The following is a 15,523-nucleotide window of genomic DNA, read 5'->3' as shown; positions in this document are numbered from 1 at the left end:
GCCCCGGGGCTCCGCCGGCCCGGGGGGTTCCGCGGTGTGGGGCACCCCCTACAAGCGGGCCGGTCCCGCTCTCCCGGGCCGGGATGCTCCGGCGCTGCTGGGGAGGCTCCAGCCCGCCCGCCTGACCTCCCGGTGAACCGGCGCTGTGAGCGGGGCTGCACCGGAGCCGGCAGTCCCGGGGGGTCCGCGAAGCCCCCGGCCCAGTGCGCCGCGCCGGCACGGTGTCGCCCTCCGGGGCCGGAGCTGCTGCCGGTAGCCCGTCGGTGTCCCCGGGATGCGCCCGGTGATTGACGGCTCTTTGTTTCCTCCTCGCCGGCCCCGCCGGCCCCTCCCCCGTGCGCCACCCCGCCCCGCCGCGCTCCGCTCCGCACCGGCGGCACCGGCGGCACCATGGGGACACCGGGGAGCCCCGCGCTCCTGGCGCTGCTCCTGCTGGGCGCCGCCGCCGCGGCGCGTCAGGAGCTGCAAGGTACCGGAGGGGCTCGGGGCGGCGGTGGGGCGGCCCCGAAGGGGCGGCGGGACGGGCGACACTCGGGGTTCGGCCGCGGCAGACCCCGTCCCACGGCCGCTGACAGCGGCTCTGCTCGCCCCGGCCGAGCTGCGCTGCCGGCAGCGGGGACGCTGGAATGCGCACCCCGAGGCGCGGGGTGGCCGCCGGTTCCGCTACTGGCTCGGGGCCGCGGGGGAGTGCCGCGGCGAGGGCTGACCCCGGCCCCGGAGCCCCTCTCGGTGTGCCCGGTGCGTCTGCATGGAGCACCCGTGGAGTAGCGGGACTGAGTTGCCCTAAGCGCCCCGAGCTGGTAACGGGGACCCGACCGTTCCTCCGGGGTGTCCCGGTCCGGCCGCCCCTTGTTGGGGCTGGCCCGCGGGGCACTCCGCGGAGCGGGATGCAGGGAAGCTCCAACAGCGGGGCGGGCTCCGGGCCGGGACTCCGCCGGTCCCGCCGGTGCGGGGGCACCGGGCATCCCTCTCGGCGGCGCCGCCGGTCCTGGAGCGCCACCGCGCGGGGGCGGCCCCGGAGCCCTCGGGGCTTCCCTGGTCCCCCCCGAGCCCGGCGGTCCAGGGACACCCCCACCCCCGCCCCGCTCTGACCGCACCGGGCATCTCCGTAGTCACCGGCCGGAGCTGCGGCTGCCGGTGCAGAGGCGACCGCGGTGCTCGTGTCCCGCAGTCATCGACCTGCTGCTGGTGAGCGAGGCTCGGCAGATGGCCAGCGTGGCCCACAAGATCCGCATGGAGCTCCTGACTGTCAACGACGTGTACCTCCTCTCCACCTTCCGCCTGCCCCCCAAGCAGGGGGGGACCCTCTTTGGCCTCTACTCCAAGAAGGACAACACCCGATGGCTGGAGGTCTCTGTCGTAGGGAAGATCAACAAAGGTGGGTGCGTGCCCTCTGCGTGGGGATGGAGTGGCCCTGCTCTTGCCCTGGTGCTCCGGGACAAACGGGGCTGAGTTCCTGCAGGGAGGAGTGATGGGCACACGGGGCTGAGTTCCTGCAGGGAGGAGCGATGGGCACAGGCTGGTGCCGGGGTGCTGCCAGTGCCAGAGGGGAGCTGATGGCCCCTTCCCTCTCCTCCGCAGTCCTGGTGCGGTACCTGCGGGAGGACAACAAGGTGCACTCGGTCAACCTGCAGCACGCGCAGGTGGCGGACGGGCAGAGCCACTCTGTGATCGTGCGCCTGAGCGGGCTGCGCAGGGACACGCTGAGCGTGGAGCTCTATGTGGACTGCAAGCAGATGGACTCCAGCGTGGGGCTGCCCGAGCTGTCTGAGATCCCCCTGGCCGAGGTGGAGTCCATCGAGGTGCGCACAGGGCTCAAGGCCTACCAGAGGATGCAGGTGAGTGCCAGGGGGGTTGAGATCATGGCAAATGCACCCTTGGGGATGAGCTGACCCCCCCATGCTGACTGCATCTCCCCACACGCATAGGGGTTTGTAGAGTCGATGAAGCTGATCCTGGGAGGGTCCATGAGCCGCGTGGGGGCCTTGAGCGAGTGCCCTTTCCAAGGAGATGAGTCCATTCACAGTGCAGGTAATGGCCTGGGGGGCTTTTGGGGTCGCCTGTGTGGGCCATGGCACAAGGAGGTGAGGGAGTGACACCACAAAGGGATGTTCCTGTCCCTCCTGGCCCAGTGTTCCCACACAGGTGGGAGCTACAGTGCTGCACATGTTCTGACCAGGAGTGACCATGTGAGGTGATACTGCTGGGGTGTGACAGCAGCATTTGGTAATGTCTCATCTCTCTCCTTGCAGTGACGAGTGTGCTGGCCTCCATCCTGGGTAAGTCCCTGCTCTGCTCCCCTCATTGCCTGGTGTGAGGCATTTGGGGTTCCATTGAGGCAGAAACCCCTGCACAGCCTGTCCCATGTGGGATCAGAGGGTGTGGGGTGTGCTGTGGGGAAAGGGGCCCTGTGTGACCCAGGGGAAGGACAGGCTGTCAGGTGCCTCATCCTCCCAGCTCAGTGCCAATGGGCAGAGCAGTCCTGGCCCACAGCCCTGGCAGGCTTTGTCTGTCCTGGGGTTGACCTTTCCTTTCACCTGGCAGGTGAGCAGACCAAGGCACTGGTCACGCAGCTGACCCTCTTCAACCGGGTCCTGACCGAGCTGCGGGAAGACATTAGGGACCAGGTGGGACTGAGGGGGTTCTGACACTCCCTGGGCTGGATTTTCCTAGGGCACAGTGCCAGCACCCTCCTGATGCTCCGTGCTCTGCTGCCTTGCAGGTGAAGGAGATGTCTCTGATCCGCAACACCATCATGGAGTGCCAGGTCTGCGGTGAGTGCTGGCGAGGCTCTGCTCCCACCTCGGGGGGCAAAAGGCTGCCTTGTCTCACCCCTCACCTCCCTCTCCTCTCCTCCCCTCAGGCTTCCACGAGCACCGGTCCCGCTGCAACCCCAATCCCTGTTTCAGCGGCGTGGACTGCATGGAGACGTACGAGTACCCTGGGTACCGCTGCGGGCCCTGCCCGCCGGGGCTGGAGGGCAACGGCACGCACTGCGCTGACATCGAGGAGGTGGGCATGGTCTGGGGGATCAGCAGCACTGGCTGTGCGTGCAGAGGGTGCTTCCTCTCGGGATGGCCTGGGGCAGTGGCCACCCCGAGAAGCCAGAAGGAGGATGCTGTGCTCAAGGATGATGCCTGTGTCTCTCCTGTGTTGTAGTGTGCCCATGCCAATCCCTGCTTCCCTGGCTCCAAGTGCATCAACACAGCCCCGGGGTTCCGCTGCGAGCCCTGTCCCCGTGGCTATCGAGGCAACACCGTCTCTGGCGTGGGGGTGGACTATGCCAAGGCCAGCAAGCAGGTGAGTGCAGTGCCTCAGGACTCGGCCGGGTCCCCGTGGGATCTCTGGAGTGCAGGACAGCATGGACTGTGCAGGGCCTGTGGAGGAGGACAGCTTCCTGAGGGCAGGAATGGGCAGAGCCGCCCACAGGGAAAGGCCCCAGGTGAGCATTTCTCCTGCCCTGCTCACAGGTTTGCACAGATATTGATGAATGCAACGATGGGAACAACGGGGGCTGCGACCCCAACTCCATTTGCACCAACACGCTGGTGAGCAGCGCTGTCCCCCTCCCTCCCTGGCTCCTGGGGACACTCAGCTCCCCTCATCCCACCCCTGCCCTCTCTCCCCCAGGGCTCCTACAAGTGTGGACCCTGCAAGTCGGGCTTTGTGGGGAACCAAACATCCGGCTGCATCCCGCAGAGGTCCTGCAGCACTCCCACCTCCAACCCCTGCGACGTCAACGGCTTCTGCCTGTTTGAGAGGAATGGGGAGATCTCCTGTGCAGTGAGCAGGGGACAGGGACAGCAGGAGGGTGTGGGGTGTACAGCATGGCAGCACTGCTCCTGCCAGGGCTCTTCCCAGCCCCTGATCTCTTCTTTATTCAGTGCAACGTGGGCTGGGCTGGCAACGGCAACGTGTGTGGGCCAGACACAGACCTGGATGGGTACCCGGACGAGCCCCTGCCCTGCATCGACAACAACAAGCACTGCAAGCAGGTGGGCTCCTGGAGGGGAGGTGCAGGGGTGCAGGGCACAGGATGCACGACAGGGCTGTGCTCCAGACCTCTTCTCCTCCCCGTGCCTAATGCTGGCTGTGCCTGCAGGACAACTGCCGCCTGACGCCCAATTCTGGGCAGGAGGATGCTGACAACGACGGCATTGGGGACCAGTGTGATGACGATGCTGACGGCGATGGCGTCAAGAATGTGGAGGTGGCTGTGCTGGCCATGCCAGCGTCTCGAGGAGGGCTTCTCCTTTTGGCTCAGTTCTGAGTCCCTCAAGATGCTTCTCCTGGGAAGCAGCAGGGTGGTGGCTTAGGAACGGTCTCAGAGTGCTGGAGATATTTCTGCCCTCACCACTGTGGGACTGAAGCCTCTTGTCTGCCCACCACCACAGTGCCAACATCCCCATCCTCCTCTCCACAGGACAACTGCCGGCTCTTCCCCAACAAGGACCAACAGAACTCGGACACTGACTCCTTTGGGGATGCCTGTGACAACTGCCCCAACGTGCCCAACAATGACCAGCGGGACACAGACAGCAATGGCGAGGGGGATGCTTGTGACAATGACATTGATGGGGACGGTGAGCTGCTGTTGTGTTGACCTGGCTGTGCCAGGGGGGCTGTCCTGCCAGGGTGAGTACCCACTCAGTGCTATCCTTGCAGGGATACCCAACATGCTGGATAACTGCCCCAAGGTGCCCAACCCTCTGCAGACTGATCGGGATGAGGACGGTGTTGGGGATGCCTGTGACAGTTGCCCTGAAATGAGCAACCCCACTCAGGTATGGCTGGGGCCAGGCTGGGCCAGGGGGCCTGGGATGAGTGGGGCCTGGCCCAGCAGGGAGCAGGGGGTCCTCCTCCTTGTCCTGGGATGTCCACTGAACTAGGGCCCTGCTCTCCTCCAGACAGATATGGACAGTGACCTGGTAGGAGACATCTGTGACACCAACGAGGACAGGTGTGGACAGCACTGCAGTGGGGTGACCTCCCCATTGTGTCCCTGGGGGCAGAACTGGGCTCCTGGTTCAGGGACCTGTCAGAGGGACAGTGGGGTCTTTGGGGAGCTGGAATGTGGTGCCAGATCCCCAGTTTTGTCATTTCTCTGACCCTGTTCTTGCTCCCAGTGATGGGGATGGGCATCAGGACACCAAGGACAACTGCGCTGAGATCCCCAACAGCTCCCAGCTGGACTCGGACAACGATGGGCTGGGGGATGACTGTGACAATGATGATGACAACGATGGCATCCCGGACTATGTGCCACCTGGCCCAGACAACTGCCGCCTCATCCCCAATCCCAACCAGAAAGACTCGGACGGTGAGCATGGGGTGGGCAGGGGGAGGTGGACCTGCGTGGGCTCAGCCCAGCCCTGACTGGGCACGTGTCCCCAGGGAACGGCGTGGGTGACGTCTGCGAGGAGGACTTTGACAATGACACGGTGGTGGACCAGCTGGACGCGTGCCCCGAGAGCGCCGAGGTGACACTGACCGACTTCCGTGCCTACCAGACAGTCATCCTCGACCCCGAGGGGGACGCCCAGATCGACCCCAACTGGGTCGTGCTCAACCAGGTGTGGGTGCTGCGCCCCGTGTTTCCGGGGGCTGTGCTGTGGGGTGGGAGCTGAGGGGACTGGGAAGTCTGCAGGGATACCGGAGTGCCCCTCACCCAGCTGTCCCCCACAGGGCATGGAGATTGTGCAGACCATGAACAGTGACCCGGGTTTGGCTGTGGGTAAGATATATTCACCCACCCACAGGCTCTGGGGGCAGCCCCCCTACTCCCACCGTGCAGGGGAGTCAGGGCCAGTGTGCCCCACAGAGGGGTGAAGGATGGGGGGGCTGGGAGTCCCGTGGGGAGAGAGGGCTCCCCGCAGCGTTTCCTGCCTGTAGGTTACACAGCCTTCAACGGGGTGGACTTTGAGGGCACCTTCCATGTCAACACCATCACCGACGATGACTACGCCGGCTTCATCTTCAGCTACCAGGACAGCGCCAGCTTCTACGTGGTGATGTGGAAGCAGACGGAGCAGACATACTGGCAGGCCACCCCCTTCCGCGCTGTGGCTGAGCCGGGGCTGCAGCTCAAGGTGGGTGCTGGCCCCACCCATGGGCCGGGTCAGGTCCCCCTGTTCAGGCACCCCTGAAGCCCCCATGCACCTGCAGGCAGTGAAATCCTCGACAGGCCCTGGGGAGCACCTGCGCAACGCCCTGTGGCACACGGGCCACACGCCTGACCACGTCCGCCTGCTCTGGAAGGACCCCCGGAATGTTGGCTGGAGGGACAAGACGTCCTACCGCTGGCAGCTGGCACACAGGCCCCAGGTGGGCTACATCAGGTAAGCAGGGGGGCATGGGGGCAGCTGGGGTGGGGGCTGCACTCAGGTGCAGGCTGGGGTCCGGTCCCTGTGGGACCACACCAGTGTGGGGGGATGCCGGTCACTGGTGGGAAACCAACCCTAGGGTGAATCAGCCCTGGTGAAGATGATCATAACCAGGAGTAAGGGTCCTGCCCTGCGGAACCACCTCAGGGGTAGGAGGATGTTGTACCTCCTGCGACCACCCTAGTGAGGGGACGCCGGCCACTGGGGGGGACCCAGCCCTGTGGGACCACCCCAGTGTGGGGATACAGCCGTGGGAGAGAATCCAGCCCCGTGAGACCACCGCAGAGGGGGGATGTCGGCCGAGAGGAGGGGTTCTGCCCGGTGGGGCCGCTGCCGCGTTTCTCCTTTAAGGCTCCCGCCGGGGCGGCCGCGGCGGGGGGGCTCCGCCGCCGGGCCCTCCGCCCCCCGGGCCCCCGGGGCCATTGTCCCGTCGCCATGGCGACCCCGCCGGCGCCTTTCACATGCAAAGCGACCGACAAAGGCGGCGGGGCCGGGCCGGGGGCGGCGCGGGGGGCTTCAGCCTGGCCACGGCGGGGGGCCCCGGCCGGAGGATCCCCGGCCCGGACCCCCGCAGGATGGCCCGGCTCTAGCCCAATGCCATCGTCCCCGGGTCGGGATACCCGGGGCCCGGTGCTGGCCGTGGAGGGGTCCCGGTGGGATCCAGGTGCTGGCCCCGATGGCGTCTCAGTGGGATCCCCATGTTTGCCCCGGTCGGGTACCGGCGGGGTGCCGGTGGAATCCCGGAGCTGGCCCCGGCGGGGTCCCGGTGAGGGCCCGCTGACCGCTCGGGCCCCGTTCCCCCGCAGGGTCCGTCTGTACGAGGGCCCGCAGCTGGTGGCCGACTCCGGTGTGATCATCGACACCACGATGCGCGGGGGCCGGCTGGGGGTCTTCTGCTTCTCCCAGGAGAACATCATCTGGTCCAACCTGCAGTACCGCTGCAACGGTGAGCAGGGTCCCCCGGGACCCCCGCACCGGCCCCGCGGCCGGCCGAGCATCCCCTCCCTCTCCCCTGCGGCGGGGTCAGTCCTGGGCCGGGGTCTTTATCGGGGCTCGCTCCCTTCGCCGGCTCCTGACGCCCCCCGTGCTGCTCCCCACAGACACGATCCCTGCCGACTTCGAGCCCTTCCGCCGGTTCCTGCTGGAGGGACGCGAGTGACCGCGCCCGGCACGGGCCTCCCCCGCCAGCGGCACCGGTGGCGCTCCGGGCTCCCGCCGCCAGCGGCACCCGGGGGCGCACCGGGCCCCGCTGCTCCTCCTGGCCGGGCCCCGTTCCCGGCCCCCCGCGGACTTTGCACTGCCAGTACCGGGGCCCCGCAGTGCCGGGGCTCCCCCCACGCCTGCCCCGGGCGCTCCGGTCCTTGCCCCACGCCTGGCCATAAAGTTTTGAGTGTTTTCTAGCCTGCGCGCCCGGTCCCTGGGGGTTCCCGCTGGCCCGAGAGAGCCGTGGGTCCCTCCCCGTGCTCTCGGCTCCGTCCCGCGCCGTCTTCCCGATGCTCGCGGGGTCGAGTCAGTGCCCGGCCGGTCCCACCGGCGCAGCCCACGGCGGCGGGAGGCCGGGACGAGTGCAATATTGGTGGGCGAGAGCACAACACTGCACCGCATCCCGGCCCTCCCGCCGCCCCGGAGGGAGTGCAGCCGCCGCCGCCGCCCGGGCCGCTCCGTGGGAACTGCGCGGCGCGCACCGCGGCTCGGCGGCAGGCACCGGTCGCCACGGCGACGGCTGTCCCGGCAACGCGGCGGAATGTGCCCCCACCCCTCCCGCCCGCCCGCCCCGGAGCGCGGCCCCGGCACCGGCCCGGCCCCCCCGCCCCGCGGCGGCGGCGGCGACAATGGGCGCGGCGGCACCGTGCCCCTCTTAAAAGGGCAACGCGGGGTTGCCCTCCAATGTTGGGCCGGGACCGGGGCCGGTGCCTGTGCCCGTTCCCGGCCCGGGGACGGCGGCAGTAGCGCAGCTGGCTCTCCCCGGGAGTACCAGGACAGGTGAAATCACCGCTGGGTTCTGAGCGCCTCGTCCCGAGCTACGAGGGGCGACCGCGGCTCCCGTTCCCATTCCGGTCCTTCTTCTGCTCCTTATCCGATCCCGGTCCAGTACCGTTCCCGATTCCATTCCCTCTGCGGCCCCTCTCCGCTTCTGCTCCGTCTCCTGCACCCTCTCCCGCTCCGGTTTCGCTCCGGTTTCGCTCCAGTATCGGTCTCACTCCCGCTCTGCATTACTGCAGCGGACTCCCGATTCCGCTCGCGGTCTCACTCCAGCAGAGGTCCCCTTCCCCCTCCCGCTCCGGTCTCGCTCCAGTCGCGGTTCCGGTCCCGGTTCTGGTCCCGGTCCCGTCCGGCGGTGCCGGTGCGCGGCGCGAGCGCTGTGCGGGGCCGCGCCCGCCAGGGGGCGCCGCAGGCCGAGGGCCACTGGCCAGAGCCGGGCACGCGCAGGGCGGGGACGGGGCGAGGGGAGACCCGCCGGACACACGGAGAGGATGGACACAGGGGACACACCGGGCACGGACAGGCCGGACACAAGGGACACACCGTGCACAGACAGGCTGGACACAAGGGACACACCGGGCACACGGACAGACTGGACACAGGAGACACACCGGGCACAGACAGGCCGGACACAAGGGACACACCGGACACGGACAGGCTGGACACAAGGGACACAGCGGGCACGGACAGGCTGGACACAGGAGACACACCAGACACACGGACAGGCTGGACACAAGGGACCCACCGGGCACGGACAGGCTGGACACAGGGGACACACCGGGCACGGACAGGCTGGACACAGGGGACACACTGGACACGGACAGGCTGGACACAGGGGACACACCGGACACACGGACAGGCTGGACACAGGGGACACACTGTGAACGGGCAGGCTGGACACAGGGTATCCATCAGAATAGACAGGCTGGACACGGAATCCACCGGGCACAGACAGGCTGGATGCAGGGGACCCACCAGGCACTGGACACAGGGGACTGACTGGGCACGGACAGGCTGGACACATGGCACCCACTGGACACACAGACAGGCTGGACACAAGGGACACACCGGACACACGGACAGGCTGGACACATGGCACCCACTGGGCATGGACAGGCTGGACACAGGGGACACACCGGGCACGGACAGGCTGGACACAAGGAGATCCACCGGACAGGATAGGCTGGACACAGGGGACCCACAAGACACGGGCAGGGTGAACACACGGGACTCACCAGACACAGGGTGGACCCAAGGAACCCACTGGGCACAGTGGGGATGTACACACAGGATACCCTGGGCATGGACAGGGTGGACACACAAGACCCACCAGACATGGACTGGGTGGACACATGGCACTCACAAGGCAGACAGGGTGGATACATGAGACCTGTTGGGCACAGCAGGGATGGGGACATGGGACCCACCAGACATGGTGGTGGTGAGTGCATGGGACCCACTGGTCATGGACAGGGTGGGCTAATGGCCCCAGCTCCCAGGGCTGGTGGGTGACAGCAGTTGCTGGGTCCCCCGCCTGCCCCTCAGCCCCCCATGCAGTGTGCCCTCTGTGGGTGTCTGCAGGAAGAAAACTGCAGCCCTCAACCCCCCACTTTGGGGGGAAGGGGAGGCTCAGGGAAAAGCCCCCAGAGCTGAGCGGGGTGGAGGATTAGGGCTGGAGCAGAGGGCAGCAGGGGTCAGCATCACTGCACAGGGAGGGCCATTCCCATGGTGAGGCCTTTTGGGAAGGACATATTTGCCCAGAGCTGCTGCCTGCATCGTGCCTGCACTTGCCTGCACCTGCCAGCACATGGCCTGGCTTGCCAAGGCTGTGGCCTGTGGGGAGAACAGAGTGCTGCTGGGTCCCATTCCATCTGCCCTGAGACCCGAGCCATCCATCCCTTGCCCGCATGTCACTGCAGCACAAAGGGTCCCCTCTCTGCTCCCCTTCTCGGCACTACCTCAGAACCCTTTGCTGTGACTGCGGTGCCACTTTGGCTTCACATGAGGCTGGCCAGGAGTCAGGTGTGGGGGGCCCAACCAGGGCCTCCCCAGGAACTGGGACCCTCACAGGAATCAGCACCCTCCTGAGAGATTGGGGCTCTCCCCAGGGATCAGGACTCTCTGCAGGGCAGGGGCAGAGCAGGACCACAGTAGCTTTTGATGCCCATCCATGCCAGGAGCACGCGTCACCTGTGCCCAAGCACGGGTGGCACCCGTTAGCTCTGGGGTGGAGCACTGGCACCCAGTGTGGCACCTGGCATCACCTGTGCCCTGAATGGGGATGGGGGTTTGTGCCTGCTGGGGGGCCCTGGGACCTGGAGGCAGGTTACTGGGAGGTACTGGGATGTCGTGGGGCCCTGGGCTGTACCTGCGTAAGCATTTCGGGGGGGGGCACCGGTGTTTATTTGAGTGTAGGGCGAGGCGATGACCAGCCGGTAATGATTAACCCTGGGCTGAGCAGGAGGATGAGGCCCCCCCTGCACGAGGGGCTGGGGTACTCCGTGGCCCCTGTGTGCCCCCCACATGCTCCCCACCAGGTCCTGGGGCCCGTGGCTCAGCCCAGGGAAGCCAGGCAGATGCTGCTCCCACCCCTGCCCCAGGATGCCCGGCTACTGTCCCGTCCTGTGCCCCCACCCGAGGCTGGGTCCGCCCACGGCACCGGGACACTGCCAGCGGTGATCCCCCAAGCCAGGGAGGTGCGAGGGTCCCCACCTGGGGGCCTGATGCTGCAGGGGCCCCATTGGCGTGGTGGCACCTCTGTGCCAAGTGGGGCAGAACGACCCCCCTGCCTGGAGCCGGCAGCGGGGTGGGGCCTCTCCACCTGCTCCAGGTGCTCTATAAAGCTCTGGCCGCTGTCGAGCTGCCAGTTCCGGATCCCTGGATTGAGGCGTGTGCCACCAGCTAACGGGAGAGCAGCCGCTGCCCAGCCCCGCGTGGCGCCGGGACCCCCGGACAAGCCCATGGCGTTCACCGTCCTTCTGTTGCTGCTGGTGCTGGGCACAGGTGAGGGGCTGGGGTCAGCGGTACCTGGAACCAGAGGGAGCTGGGCTGGGACCCGGGCAGGTGGGGAGGTACCGAGGCAGGGGGAGCGGAGCAGGATCCCTTTCAAAGTGGGGGGACCGGGGGGTACCGGAGCCAGCGGCATCCTGGCAGCAGGGACGCTGTCGCCTCTCCCGTTCTGTCTCCGGGGTGCAGCGACCCGGGGCGGGTTATGCCCAGGAAAGCTGGTGGCACCTGGGGGCTCAGGCTGTGGCCCCTCTGCCGTGTCCGAAGGGCTCGGCCAAGGGCTGGGCTGTGCCGGGACCAGCCGGAGCAGGCTGTGCCTGGGGCTCGCAGGCTGGAATGCAGGTGTGTCCCGGTGAGCACCCGGACCCCGGGCTCTCCTCCAGTGCCGCCGGCTCCTGCAGCACCCGCTGGGAACCTGCCCGGGAGCTGCCTGTACTGGCCCCCAGCCAGGCCAGGCAGGTCCAGAGGGCACGGGAGCACCCCAGCCTGTCACCCACAGCAAGGGGGGCTTTATTGGTGGCAAGCCTGAGCCCTCAGGGCGTCAGGGACATCCCAGGACTGAGGCATCTCAGGGCTGGGCATGGCACTGGTGTCTGCCCAGCCAGCTCCACCTGGACCCTCGGTGGGGTGCCCAGCACCAGCTCCAGTTTTGGGATGTTGCTGAAGGTCTCGTTAGCCTCATGGGCAGATGGAGCCACTGGCTGTTGGCTCCTGGGGGTTGTGGTGCTTCCCACAGTGTCCAGCTGATGAGCTGTTTTGGATAAACCCTTCCCTAACTGGGCTACAGCCATTGACTCCAGGGGTTTCCTCCAGGTACGCATGCCATGACCACCGAGACAACCATGGAGATGGAAACTACTGAAACAACCACCGTGGAGATGACCACAGAAACCACCTCCACCCCCACCCTATGGTCAAATAAATTCCCCAAAAGCACAGGGGGCAGCCGGCCCCAACCCGGCTTCCCCTATGCCACTGTGTTCCCTGGTACAAACACCACGAACTTCCAGTTTGGCAACCACTCCATGGGCAATGCCACCTCCAACAGCACTGTGGTGCCTGCCCACAGCAGCCCAGCCATCCCCCATGTCAATGCCTCCTCAAACGGCAGCAGCTGGGCCCCCCACACCGGCACCAACAGCAGCTCTGCTGCTCCCACCGTGGATGGCAACGGGACCACCAGTGCGCAGGTCAATCCCACCCAGATAACGTCTGAGGGCAGCACGGCTCCCAGGCAGACCCCCACCCAGGGTGGTCCCAAGCCCAGCAAACCCACAGCCCAGCTGCCCGCTGCCGTCCAGCTGCTTGTCCGTGTCCCGCTGTCCTTCCGCATCATCAACAGGAGCTTCAACGAGAGCCTGCGTGACCCGGCATCGGAGGAGTACAGGAGCCTGAGCAGCGCTGTCCTGGGCATGGTGAGTCCCAGTCCCACCAGCACAGGCCCTGGGCCGTGCTGGAAGGAGCCACCTCACCTTGGGGCTTCCCGGGAAGTGCTCCGAGCATCTGCTCTGTCAGTGGCTTCAGCCGCCCGGCCAGCTCTGTGTGGAGACAGGAAAGGGGGGTGTCTGTGGGGAGCAGGCCATGACCTCAATGCTTCCTTCCAGTTTGAACACGTCTTTGGCTGCGCGGGCTGCATGGGCACGCAGACCTACGCTGGGTGCAGCGAGCTGCGGTACAGGTGAGCAGCAGCAGGGGCTGGTGTGTTGCAGTGTATCCCCTGGTGTGTAACCCCTCAGGGGGAAATTCGGGTGCTGATGCCTCCTCCTGTGCAGCCAAGGCTCGGTGGAGGTCCAGTCCACACTCGTGTTTGGGAATGGAAGCGATGACGTTACTCCTGATGCTGCTGAGCAGCGCCTGAGGAAGAGCCTGGACCACAATGGCTTCGTTATGGGCCTGCAGCTGGACAGCATCCAGAGTGAGAGGAGGCTTCAGGCTGGGGAGGGATGAGGGATGGAGCCCGGGGGAAGCTTGGGGGGCTCCATAAGCATTGCCCTGTCCTGGTTGAGACAGGGGCCCTACCTGGTGCTGTGATGGGCTTGGGGCTTGCAGTGAGTGGAGACAGTGCACATTCCCAGTGCCTGTGTCAGGCACCACTGGAAGAGCAACTGGATCCCATGCAGGGGGGTCAGCCCCTGATGTCATGTCCCAGGGATGTCTCAGGGTTCTGTCCCAGTTCTGCCTGTGGTGCAGACACAGATCTGTTCCTTTCAGGCTCCACAGCAGTGATGTCCCCAGCTCCAGCGCCTGTGGTCCCGGACTGGGCCATTGCTCTGTTGGTCCTGGTCAGCATCCTGCTGCTGTTCAGCATCTTCACCTGTCTACTCCTAATGGTGAGGCCCTATCCCCACCCCAGTCCTCACCTGCACTCTGCTGGTTCTTCCCTGTCCCTGTCCCCACACCGGCCAAGCCCTGACTCCTTCTCTCTCCCTAAGTCCACCTGCACCTGCCGCCGGAAAAGCCGAGGGAAGCTGGACCTGCTCAGCCAGAAAGATTCCTACCACCCCATGGCTGAATACCTCCAGTACCAGAGCCACGGGCGCTACGTGTCCCCCAACAGCAAACCCAACCCCTACAGCCAGGTGAGAGGAGAGCCCCGCTCCTGGGGTCCCGGTGCTGGGAGGGTGGAGAGCAGGGCTGCATCCCCTGGGCTCTGGGTTAATTCCTAACGGAGATGGCAGGGACAGGTGTCCGGGAGCTCGTCCCACGCTCACTGGCCTCGCCACGAGGTGAGTGTAACATTCACGCCTGGCTGGAGCAGCACTCGCAGCGGGAGCGCGGCCGGCGCGGGCAGACCCTGCCTGGCTCCGGGGAGCTCCCTGCGACCTTGGGCAGCCGCTCCCTGTGCCCAGCCCCGGCGGCGGCAGGGGGCTGCTGCCTGCCCAGCCCGCCCCTTCTCCTGCTCTGCTGTGTCCCAGCCAGACCCACCGGTCTCCCGCTGTCACAGCATCCTCTGCCGTGGGTGGGGAGCAGGGTTGGGGCACTGCAGAGCTGACCTGGGGCTGATTCCCGTAGCCAGCATCCCTCATCCAGCTCTGAAACTGGAGCTGCAGGTGTGGCGCCGGGAGGTGCCTGGAGGCGCAGAGGGCTCTCCAAGGCGTTCTGGGGCTCAGGGGGCCGCCCCGTGCCCTGTGCTCCCCCAGCGCGGGGCTGTGGGCGGGGGCCGTGTCCAGCTGCTCTGGCTCCCTGCGAGCAGCTCACCCTGTGCAAATACCAGGGGCCTGGGTAAATATTTACCTTCGCACTCGCCGGGCCGGCTTATCGTGCGGGAACACGGCCGGGGCCACCGCGGCTCCTCCTGCGCACGGGGCGGGCTCGGGGTGTCCGTGGGGGCCCCAGGGTGCCCACCGCACCCATGGGCTGGGGGCAGCAGCCCACCGCGATGGGAGGATGCAATTTTTAGTTGCCCACAGCGGCCGTGGAGAGGGCGCAGATCTTCCTCTGCTGCTCCGGGGTGGGGGGCTCAGCCCCGTCCTGACAGCCTCTCACTTTTCCTTCCCCCAAGGTGGCCGGCAGCACCACGAGGGCCGGCACCTTCACCTACACCAACCCCGCCGCCGGCTCCGACAACCTGTGAAGGGCGCGCTGGGAAGGAGGGCGGCTGCCCAGGGGAGGGGGCGGCCGCAGCCCCGCACTCCCGGGGAGCAGCACCGGCCCCGGGCACATCCCCCGGTGCTGCTCGGCCCCTCGCCGCGGGCAGCGGGAGCCGGATGGTTCTGGAGCAGCCGGATTCGTGCACATGACAGAACTGGATGAACAAGGATCGGGGGCTGGAGGGAGGGTCCCGCATGCCCCACGGTGCCCGCACTCGCTTGGCTTTGCAACCCTGCTCCGTGCCGGGGGTGGAGGACTGGGCTCTGCTCCCCCTGCGCTCACCCCCGGGGATTCACTGGCTCTTTTTGTGGTGTTATTTTATATAAATGTTTCTATTTGCGGGGTGTTGGTGCCGGGCTCGGCTCGGCGGGGTGGCAGGTCCTCTGCCGGGGTGTATTTATCACAGTTAAAATAAAAGGATGGGGGCAGCCGTGTGTCCCCAGGGCTGCGCCGTGGTGTGGCAGGGGGGCTTCTCTGGGACAGTGACTCCCCCGACGTGGCTGTCACCCACACGGGTGTCCTGGACTTGGGTGGCAGCTCTTGTTTCCCGTTCCAGGCAC

General features: G+C 66.7%; 2 protein-coding genes across 3 annotated transcripts; both read left to right on the top strand.

Moving 5' to 3' along the window:
- Positions 1-334: 334 nt before the first annotated feature.
- Positions 335-7,955, top strand: THBS3 (thrombospondin 3). Of its 2 annotated transcripts, XM_063420337.1 has the most exons (23): positions 335-469; positions 1,172-1,378; positions 1,582-1,838; positions 1,929-2,031; positions 2,253-2,279; positions 2,545-2,627; positions 2,723-2,774; positions 2,864-3,012; positions 3,160-3,300; positions 3,471-3,548; positions 3,631-3,783; positions 3,885-3,995; positions 4,103-4,210; positions 4,424-4,583; positions 4,666-4,784; positions 4,908-4,960; positions 5,127-5,320; positions 5,395-5,573; positions 5,686-5,734; positions 5,893-6,089; positions 6,166-6,338; positions 7,190-7,329; positions 7,484-7,783. In XM_063420337.1, the coding sequence occupies exons 1-23, from the start codon at positions 391-393 to the stop codon at positions 7,540-7,542; spliced, it is 2,871 nt and encodes a 956-aa protein (XP_063276407.1). In that variant the 5' UTR covers positions 335-390; the 3' UTR covers positions 7,543-7,783. The 2 variants fall into 2 exon arrangements, with proteins under 2 accessions (XP_063276407.1, XP_063276406.1); XM_063420336.1 differs by having other exon boundaries at positions 7,190-7,955.
- A 2,129-nt stretch (positions 7,956-10,084) lies between these two features.
- MUC1 (mucin 1, cell surface associated) lies at positions 10,085-15,391 on the top strand. Its single transcript, XM_063420363.1, has 7 exons — positions 10,085-11,369; positions 12,186-12,787; positions 12,977-13,050; positions 13,145-13,287; positions 13,584-13,702; positions 13,805-13,951; positions 14,875-15,391. The coding sequence occupies exons 1-7, from the start codon at positions 10,274-10,276 to the stop codon at positions 14,944-14,946; spliced, it is 2,253 nt and encodes a 750-aa protein (XP_063276433.1). The 5' UTR covers positions 10,085-10,273; the 3' UTR covers positions 14,947-15,391.
- Positions 15,392-15,523: the final 132 nt, after the last annotated feature.

Source organism: Prinia subflava, chromosome 31, assembly GCF_021018805.1.
Source record: "Prinia subflava isolate CZ2003 ecotype Zambia chromosome 31, Cam_Psub_1.2, whole genome shotgun sequence".
Taxonomy (NCBI): Eukaryota; Metazoa; Chordata; class Aves; order Passeriformes; family Cisticolidae; genus Prinia; species Prinia subflava.
Note: the sequence above shows the minus strand (reverse complement) of the source record. Positions and strands in the feature narration are given on the sequence as shown.